This window comes from Barbus barbus (genome assembly GCF_936440315.1).
Source record: "Barbus barbus genome assembly, chromosome: 23".
Lineage (NCBI taxonomy): Eukaryota > Metazoa > Chordata > Actinopteri > Cypriniformes > Cyprinidae > Barbus > Barbus barbus.
Genome location: NC_136751.1, coordinates 13,412,250 through 13,422,887, shown reverse-complemented (window position 1 = coordinate 13,422,887; position 10,638 = coordinate 13,412,250). Strand labels below are relative to the sequence as shown.

Genomic DNA, 10,638 nt, shown 5'->3' with positions numbered 1-10,638 from the left:
CGTGGCTTCGTTTTGTAGTTCTTCCTCTGTAAACAACATGCTGCCAGGCTCGGATCCTTCAGCTGTGAACGAGGAGGACAAGCCCTCGAAAAATACCATTGCACATATATCACAATTTGCAGATGATAACTTAACGTTTGTCCGGGTAAGTAACAGACGTAAACAACGCGTGTCATTTGATTTCATTTTAATGGTGTAGAAAAAATTATTGCTCTGTAAATATTGAGTTGAACTACGAACTGTAGGCTATGCCAGCTGCCCATGCAAGACGCAATAAGTGTTATATTGTGCTATATTGATATTTGCATATTTATTTTATATTTGAATATGCTCCCCAACAGAACATCAGCACATGTCTTGGTCTCGTGGGTCTTCTCATCATAGCGAGGAGCATCAGACTGGTAAATGCAACGCTTTTATTTCACGCAGCTCCTGTTAGTCGATGTTCATGGTCTTTGAGTAAAGTGTTTATACTAATGCTTTCGTTTTTATAATTGACTTACTGAACGGGTTTTTTTTTTATGTTGCATATGAATATATATATAACAACAAGAGAAGTATAACGTTTCATATAAATGCCATCAGTAAGAATACAAGTAAAACAAAAATTAGCCAGAGAAATAAAGAAAACAATAATAAAATAATTTAGACGGTGCAGTTTACTTGTCTATTTGTAGATAATATTAGAAGTCCTGAGAGCTTTTTTGTTTTGTTTTACATTTACAGTGCCTTGCGAAAGTATTCATACCCCTTATTTTTTTCACGTTTTATGTTGCTGCCTTATGTTAAACTGTTTTAAATGACGTTTTTCCACATCAGTCTACACTCCATACACTATAATGGTAAAGCAAAAAAAAAATAAAATACATTTTAAAGTGCTCATACCCTTATCTGGGACAGTTGGAATTTAGCTCAGGAGCATTCATATTGCTTGTAGGTGTTACTAGACTTTGAATGAAGGTAACCTGTGACAAATTCAATTGAATGGGTATGATTTGGAAAGGCACACACGTCTTAATAAAAGGCCCAAAAGCTGATAATGCATATCAGAGCAAAAACCAAGTCCTGGGGTCAAATAAACAGTCTGTAGAGCTGGTTTGCGTCAAGCCACACATCTGGGGAAGAGTTCAGAAAAAAATTCTGCTTCATTGAAGTGTCACAGAAGCATGTAGTCTCTGTTAACCTTAATGGAAGAAGTTTGAAACAACCAGGATTCTTCTTAGAGCTGGCCTCCTGGCCAAACTGAGCAATTAATGGAGAAGGGCTTTGGTTAGAGTGGTGACGAAGAACCTGATGGTCACTCTAGTTGAGCTCCATGATCATATGTGGAGATAGGAGAAATCTACAGAAGGACAAACATCACTGCAACACTCCACCGATGGGCTTTATGGCAGTGTGGCCAAACTCAATCCTCTCCTCAGTGAAGACACAAGAAAACACACTTTGAATTTACAAAAAAAGCACTTAAGGACCCTCAGACTCTGAGAAACAAGATTCTCTGGTCTGATGAACCTCAATTCTAAGCATCATGTTTAAAGGGAACCAGCTCTGCTCATCACCTGCAGAGTACCATCCCAAAAGTAAAGTGTGCTGGTAGCAGCCTCATGCTGTGGGGCTGTTTTTCAGCAGCAGGGACTGAGGGACTCATCAGAGTAGAAGAAAAGCTCAATGCACCAAAATATTGAGATAGCCTTAATGAAAACCCAGTCCAGAGCATTCAGAAGCTCAGACTGGGCAGAAGGTTTACCTTCCAGCAGGACAGTGACCCTAAGCACACAAGAGTGGCTTATACACAACGCTGTGAATGTCCTTATGTGGCCCAGCCACAGCCTGAGCTTGAACTGAATCAAATATTTCTGGAGAAACCTGAAAATGTGCATCTGTCCCATCCAACCTGACAGAGCTGGAGAGGCGAAGAGAAGAATGACAGATAATTGCCAAATGCTGATGAGCAAAGCTTGTCGCATCAAATAGAATTGAGGCTGTAAAGGTACTTCAGCTAAATATTTAGTTAAGGGTATGAATACTTATGCAATGTATTTATTTGAGTTTTTTATTTTTAATAAATTGACGAAGTTGTGACAATTCTGTTTTTGCTTTGTCAATATGGTGTATGGAGTGTAGATTGACGTGGGGAAAAAAAAGTAATTTAAAGCAGTTTAACATAAGGCAGCAAGCAGCATAATGTGAAAAATGTGAAAAAAATGAAGGGGTATGAATACATTCGCAAGGCACTGTATATACCATATTGCAGTATTGTTTAAATTCGTTAATAAAATGGAAGAAATTTAGCTTATCACCCGACCACTTAATTTTGTGTATATGAAACTTCCCCATTACAACAAGTAATTGAATAATATACACTTTATCCTTTTCTATCTCATAATCATTAACATATTATTATAACAGACCCACTCAGTTTAACAGCTGTATTGAGTTTTCTTTTACTGAAATTCTCTATATCAACCCAAAATATCTTTGTATAAATGCAATGAAAAAATTGGGTTTAAAATAAAGTTCAGTTTAAAACGTTCCAATACATGTTTCACTGGATAAATTCTATGCAATATTTTATACGAAACTTCCTTTACTTTGTTATTAACAAAATATTTATCAACCATTCTCCAAGCCTTGCGCCAATTTAAGTCTCCAAATATTGATGACCAGAAAAATCTAGCTGGAGGATATGTAACATCATTTACTAAATTTCTAATGTATTTATTTGGTATGTTGTTTTTTTAAAATATTTATATTTCCAATAAAAATTGTATTAGTTATATAGTCCAGATTAGGGTTTTCATTGCATTTATTTTTAAGAAGACATAATCCCTTACTAGGTATATCATCCATTACAACGGCATATTCTCTGGGTCTAATTGGGATTTTAAATTAGTCAAGAAATCATGTATGATAATAAACCTCCATTACTATTCATCAACCGACTAACCAACAATATATTATTTTCAAAACATATATTAAAAAAAGGGATTTATGTTTATATAAAAAGTCTCTGTTATTCCAAATAGAATATCTTCTAGGGGAAAAGTTATGTTTATAGGCCAATGAGAGCTTGTTGATGAAATCTTGCAAGTTTTACTGGAATTTTGTCAATACAGTAATTACATCTTAACAACAATTCAAGACCAGCGACTGACATAATCAAATAGCTTCAAACAAAAACATTGTTAAACTGGTAGCCACACCCCAAACTCACACCATTGGTTGAGGTGGCAGGATGTTGTCTCTTGATTGACTGGCTAATGCACGCTATACTCGGGGACACGTTCAAGCTCAAACCGGTGTCCAAAGTTTTGCTACGGTTTCCGGGTTGAACGACATATTTCCTGGAAACGGTGTGCAACCGGGTTTGAGATACGTTTTCTCTTGTTTGGTGGGTGTGTCAAAAATGTCAGCCCAATCAGCAAAAACATGTATATAAACCATAGAGTATTAAAGAGACAGATCGCACAGTGGGTCCAAGTGAAGTCATTTAATATGTGTCCGCTGCAGCTCGGTATACGCAACAATTGAAGATATTAGAAGACATGTTTGTCGTAAGAGTTTTATAGTAACATAGCATATCAACATGATGATGATGAATTTGTAAGTAAATGTAATTAACATCAAAATAAATTCACAAGAGCAAGTTGTTCGCACGTTTATTTACATTAAAGGCAAAATAACTGAAATAATAAGAGCACAAGTATTAGATCTGGAACAGTCTCAGAGGTAAGAAGTGGATTAGGCTATCCTTCACCTGAAATGTTTGTCTTTTCATCCTGAAATGCGAGGCAAATGTTGGACCAATATAATTAGGAACCACAGTTTCCACAAATCCCTTCACTCGATTGGGATGTTCTCTTTTATTCTGGACGGCAAGGGCAGTGACTGTAACATCGAGCATATTTTTCAGTATTAAACACGTATTTATACCGATTTCATCAGGCTCTGAAAATTCTTCAAAAAGAACACAAAGAATAGCCTGCTCAGCAGCCATAGCTGCAACTCTTGTGTCATCAGAACAGGGTGTTCAACGCACCACCGTTTCTGTTTAATAAACCTTTTGCACCGTTTATTTTGGGCTGAACACAGCCCTGCTGTCAGCTTATTTTATTATTTTGTTGCTAGATTTAGCAACTTTTTTTCTTCAAAAAGCACCTAGCAACAAATTTAGGTATTTTAAAAATTGTTAAAAGCCGTGACTCAAATGACAAAAAGGCACACATTTGTTTTCTATAAATTACACAAAAAAAGAGGAAATCAAAGGTGTCTGGCAGTACACATACCGCATAAATGAAGTTGCTAGTTGCGATTGTTCAATAATAATTGTTCAATTATTTATGATAACACCTTGTTGTTAGTTTAGGAAAAATCGATGCTGAAAATTCCTTCAAATTATCACAGTACATTGTGCCCTATTTTACAGACTTTTCTTGAAGTGTATAGCATACTAACTAACTACCAATACACTGCTTAAAAATAGAATTGTTCAGAATGTGTCGTTTTACTAGTTAATAAGAAAATAGGCCTACATAAAATATAATCGTTCAAAAATTTGTAAATGTTCAATAATTCGAGGTTGTATTTAAAAAAAAAAATTATGTTCATATTATTATATTTATATTTTAGTTTTACTAAAAAACCTCGGTTAACATTTCAAATCATATTCATAATCATATTTTTTTGCTGAGATTTGAGTGATCTGATTGTATATTCTATGCAGTTTTGCGTTGTTATTACATAATGATGCATTTGTGCAATGGCATCACAATGGCCCGGTTTCACAGACAGGGCTTAGACTAAACCAGGATTAGGACATTTAAATCATTTTTATAAACATACAGTATAAAAAAAATATTACAGGTGTGCATCTTGAGATAAACCAAAGGCACTCATATATTTTAAGATCAGTCAGTGCAAATTTCTTTCAGTTGAAGCTCAGATTTACATTTTAGTCTAGGATTAGGCTTAAGCCTTGCCTGCGAAACTGGGGGAATGTCATTTAGCAACTTTCAGCAACAATTTGTCCTGCCTTTAACAACTTAACCCTGAAAATTGGCAAGAATTGGCAAGGTGGTGATGGCACAGTGGATAAGACACATGCCTTTGGTGTGAGAGACCCGGGTTCAAATCCACTGTGAGACACCAATGTGTCCCTGAGCAAGACACTTAACCCCTAGTTGCTCCAGAGGCGTGCGACCTCTGACATATATAGCAATTGTAAGTCGCTTTGGATAAAAGCGTCAGCTAAATGAATAAATGTAAATGTAAGACATGCAAGAACGGCATATTATTGTATTTTTCTTGCTGTTTGCATAATATAGGGCTCTCACAGACACTAGTTTTATATTTCATGGAAACTGATTTATTGGTATCTGTCAGGTAAATGTGACATGTTATGCCTGATATTTTAATGGGAAAACATGCCCTGGGCCCCAATGTGCATACTATCCACCCTATCTGCCCTAAATAGTATTGAAAATTACTAATGTCACATAGAATTTAGGATGGATAGTATGCACATTGAGACGCAGGCATGCTTTCTTCCAGCATGGCGGTGTAGTTTTGGCATTCACCAGCAGAGGCTCCTGCTGCCCTGGAACTATGTTGATGTTTTTTTTTCTTTTCTTAATCATATTTTCCTGTCTTTTGCTTTGCAGATTACAAAATTTGGCTCTGCAGCTGATATTCCAGCACGATTCATTGAGGGAAACATCAGTATCAGAGGAAGACTAAGACATATAACAGAAAAAGGGCTTGAAGTGGAACACATTCCAATTTATGTCCCTTTGCTCAGTCGCCTACTTACTAAGCGTAAGAAACCACATGACCCCCTTTTGCAGTCCTTCAGGAAGACCCCCTCACACACTTTAATTAAATGTCCTTTCAGTAGGCCTGCACATTTATTTCACAGCTGTCACAGGGTCCGCTGTGTTCATCTAAACAGCTGGTCTCAATTATGACTCGATCTTTAAAAGCCCGTTTCTCTTCGAAACAATTTTATCGGTTTTCATAATTGTGTATCTCCTGCTGTGTCAGTATGTTTTTTTTTCCTGCTTAAAAAAGTGACTTTGCCTTTGAACTTGTATTCAAGTCCATTCACTTATTGGTCGTTTAACTTCAAGGGTTAGTTCACCCAAAAATGAAAATTCTGTCATGAATTACTCACTCTCATGTTGTTCCAAACCCCTAAGACCTTTGTTCATCTTCGGAACACAAATTAAGATATTTTGGTGGAATCTGAGAGCTCTCTGACCCTCCATAGACTGCAAGGATATTGCCACATTCAACGCACAGAAACGTAGCAAGGACATCGGTAAAATAGTCCATGTGACATCAGGGGTTCAACCGTAATTTTACGAAGCTACGAGAATACTTTTTGTGCTCAAAAAAAACAATAATAACATAATTTATTCAGCAATTCTTCTCAGTTACCGTCTTCCACCATTTTGGAGAGTACCCCAGAACGTAATCAGTGTTCTTTAGTGTGCACATGCTGAACGTAAATAACGTTGATTACATTCTGATGTCACATGGACTATTTCACCGATGTCCTTGCTACGTTTCTGTGCGTTGATCGTGGTAATATCCTTGCTGTCTATGGAAGGTCAGAGAGCTCTCAGATTCCATCAAAAATATCTTAATTTGTGTTCCGAAGATGAACGAAGGTCTTACAGGTTTGGAACGACATGAGGGTGAGTAATTCATGACAAAATTTTCATTTTTGGGTGAACTATCCCTTTAAGTCAATGAAGCACATACGATTTCTCTCTCTTGTTATCCTATTGTTACAATCCAAACCCTGCGAAACCTCACATTGTTTCAGAACTAAACCAAATTGCCACTGAATTGTTAACATTTGCACATCTACAAGATTGTGTTTCAGTAATTTCAAATGAATCTCTGTAAACCAGTTATTGGAAAGAGGCAGTCAAAGTAATTCTATTATGGACCCGCCATTCCTTCAAAATGAGTTTAGATGTGATCTAAATGTGCGATACCAGTCACATATCAACTCCCTGAAGGATAGCTAAGGCAATTCTATCTTTCAGTGTCACTGCGATTCACAGATGGCCTTGTTAAGCTTGACCTCTTGGTGCTTGTACCATATGGATGTATCTAGCGTTCTCCTGTATACTACAGAGACTAATACTCATCAGGATAGGATGACCTTATTGGTCTTGTTCACATAATGGTCCTCCCAGACCATAGAAAATGATCCTTTCTTTAAATCCTCTCAGATGTCTGCTTTAAACTGGCTCCGTAAACTGTTTTTCCAACGTAAAAGCTCTATGAAATAGAGTCTTGTTGATATAGCGTTTTAAAGGGTTGTTGGCTAGAGATGACAACTCACACTGGCTTCTGCAGGTCAGCCTGTGACCCTTCTGGATGTGCGTCTGGCTGGAGTGGAGCTGACCTCAGAAGGGCAGGACTGGATTGGTCAACAGCTGAAACCAGCTGAGACGGTGTGGCTCCGACTGATCGCTCGACAGAACGAGACCCTCCACTGCCTAGTGTCGGTTAACAGGGTAGGTGCGATATACCAGATTAGCACAGGGTCAGATGCCACCATGAAAGTTGTTTGCTTGACAAATGAGAGGCTTTGATAGGGAAAAAGACACTTTAGAGCAGTGGTTTTCAGCCTTTTTGGCTGCAAAACCCAATTTTCCACAACAGTATTCAAAGAAAGACCCAATTATTTTTTCCAGTTGTTTGTGATTTACTGTATAAAGACTATATCTATCTATCTATCTATCTATCTATCTATCTATCTATCTATCTATCTATCTATCTGTCTGTCTGTCTGTCTGTCTGTCTGTCTGTCTGTCTGTCTGTCTGTCTGTCTGTCTGTCTGTCTGTCTATCTATCTATCTATCTATCTATCTATCTATCTATCTATCTATCTATCTATCTATCTATCTATCTATCTATCTATCTATCTATCTGTCTATCTGTCTGTCTGTCTGTCTGTCTGTCTGTCTGTCTGTCTGTCTTCTTACTAACTTATTCAAACATTTTATTATTTTAGAGCTTGGCATAACTTATAAAAAAGTGTGTATATATATATATATATATATATATATATATATATATATATATATATATACACATATATGGCCATTAATTGTATTAATTTGTTTTTTTTTGTATGACATCTTTTCCAGATGTAAACATTTTTACACTTTTAAAAATATAGCATATCCAGTTTTTTTTTGTTTTTTTTTTTGGTAAGGAAGCCTGGGCTCTTCAAAGACAAAAAAATGTGGGATCCAGTTGAAGGAATGAGTTGAAATAAGAAATATCTTGATTTGTTTAGCCTTTATTTAATTATTATTTTTCCTCCCTATTTTAAATCATTTTGAGTTTTGAGGCCCCCCTGTGACTGTGAGTCACGACCACGTGGTTAAGAACCACCACTTTCCATCTAATATCATACAAGTTAAACAGGGGTCATGGAAAGCTGGAAATATCAGGGGATTTCAAATGTGTTCTTTCTAAGCCTGGAAAAGTCTTAAAACGAAAATGTCTTCTTGGTTCTAATTTTCCCCCCTTTTTTTTTAGAAATTACTCTTTGTATTTCTATATGCAGTTTCTATAAAATGATTTTTTTTAAAACACAGTAATCACAAGCAACTGAAAAAATGTATAAAAATTCACTGATGAAAATTAAATAATTATTGTATAAATTATATATTAAACCTAAATAATTAAATGTACAATAAATATTATAATTGTTCATGTTATTAGTCATATTTTGCTTAAAAAAGAGACAAAATCCATTAAAGCCACTACATTGCATTGATTTTCTTTCTAGGGCTCACTCTTTAACACCTGTGTGAATGAGGAACTTTTGAGGCATGGATTGGCTAGGACTGCTCCTTTTGTGGGTCTGGACTCTCACTCTCGGATCTACTGGCGTCTCTATAAGCGCTTTCTGAGGGCCGAGAGCAGAGCAGAGAAAAAAGGGAAAGGCCTGTGGAAGGAAGAGAGTCGCTGGGAGAGAGCTGCTAATGTCTTGAGGAACAATATGCTCTTCATTTCAGTTAAAAAACTCTTCAAATGGACATCAGGGGCTAAAGAGAAGTGAATTATTCCTTTCTCAAAATAAAAAGGTTGGTTATTCATTGTGCAGAGTTGTATTTATTCTAAATGTGCTATATTGCTTCATGGATAAGGTAAGCAGCAATTAAACTTGAAATGATTGAAATGTCCATGTGTTTTTATGCTTATTACTTTGACCTGTCTCTTCACACATGTCCTTATTTACCCAACATGAAGACAGACATTCTTAACACTCTGCAGTTTTGTATAATCCATCACATTATTCATGCTGTCCTACACCTGTAGTGTTGGACACCATTGTCATATTCCTGACAACCGTAAAGCCTTTGTACTCTTCCCTCCTCCCATAAATCCTTATCCCACAGACCTCTTGGTTTTCTCTCTCCCTGGGGAGGTGGGGGAGTGCTTTGTCACGATGACATGGCAGTGGGGGTCTACCGATGCCCCCATGGAGACAATGAGGAGTAGGGTTCCCCATTACTATAGAAACATCACACTCAGAAGACAAAGTACATCGGGGGTGCCACCTTCTCAGGGTCCTAAAGGCCTTAGTGCTTTGGAGATGGGGAAAAGAGGCTATAGGAGAGGGAAAAAGGTGCTTGAATGGAAGAAAACTTATCTAAAAGATGAAGACAAAGGTTTAAAAGACATTTTAATATTCAGAAATAGCAGAAGTAATATTATCAGACAATGATATTGACATTGACTAAAGAAAAATTTGAAATGTTAACAAGATTTTGTGAAAGTGAATAAGTTAATGTTGCATGCTACAAAAATCTGGTGTCTGAACATGAAAGAAGTCATTCTAGTTTATCTCAAAATTATACCTGGTGGTTTCATTTTCTGAAAAACAACAAACAAACCATAACTCGGAGAGAACATGTAGTCTGAGACTTGTTAGACTCTAAAGTGAGGATTAACTAACATCTAATGGCCCTCCCAGTGGTCTGCTCAACAGTCAGAGCGCAGGTCCTCTGATAGGGGTTTTGTTTTCGCCTCAGTTCTCAATGGCAATAGTCTATCTACTCTAATGGACAGAAGGGGGAGGGAATGACCGGGGAAGTTGCCTGCCCCCTCCTTTCAGCCTTTGTTGTGCAAATGTCCCTTGCGACTATGGCAGAGAAGCTGGCCTCTTATTGGACAGAAGGTTTGAATTGTAAGGTGCATTTGGTATGAGACTAGCAGACTTTGAACCCAGACTCAGCACATGGGCGGTCACACAGAAAGACCTGTGGAAACTGTGGAAGGAGTGAGAGATGAGAGATGTGTGACAGGAAAATATGCCCTTTGTTTTCATGTGGGAGAGCGAACAGAACTCCTCTCTCCTCATTGTATCAAATTCTAAGCTTGGAATTTTGAGCTCCTCAACTGAATTTACAACTCTCACATTTTAGGTTTTGTGGTAGTACACTGAAATGCAAAATATTAAATCTATGAATAGAATAGTAAGTAAATTTCACATTTTAGGTTTTATATCATAGTTTATATTACTATTTAGTTATAAATAGAAGCCAATGTTTTCTAACAAGCACAGAGTTTTATTTTAATGTTATACTATTTTATTATATTCTGTTT

At 36.8% G+C, this 10,638-nt stretch overlaps 1 protein-coding gene across 1 annotated transcript; it reads left to right on the top strand.

Moving 5' to 3' along the window:
* The first annotated feature begins 3 nt into the window (after positions 1 to 3).
* On the top strand, positions 4 to 9,212 carry LOC306842557 (protein C3orf33-like). Its single transcript, XM_079373497.1, has 5 exons — positions 4 to 145; positions 342 to 401; positions 5,661 to 5,814; positions 7,369 to 7,529; positions 8,816 to 9,212. Exons 1-5 carry the CDS (start codon positions 38 to 40, stop codon positions 9,086 to 9,088), a joined length of 756 nt encoding a protein of 251 aa, XP_079229623.1. The 5' UTR covers positions 4 to 37; the 3' UTR covers positions 9,089 to 9,212.
* The last annotated feature ends 1,426 nt before the right edge of the window (positions 9,213 to 10,638 follow it).

Excerpts from the sequence above, each read along its gene's own strand:
- LOC306842557 (XM_079373497.1), top strand. The coding sequence starts at position 38 with ATGCTGCCAGGCTCGGATCCTTCAGCTGTGAACGAGGAGGACAAGCCC. Across the intron at positions 146-341 it reads ATAACTTAACGTTTGTCCGG|AACATCAGCACATGTCTTGG; the intron begins GTAAGTAACAGA and ends GCTCCCCAACAG. Across the intron at positions 5,815-7,368 it reads CAGTCGCCTACTTACTAAGC|GTCAGCCTGTGACCCTTCTG; the intron begins GTAAGAAACCAC and ends TGGCTTCTGCAG.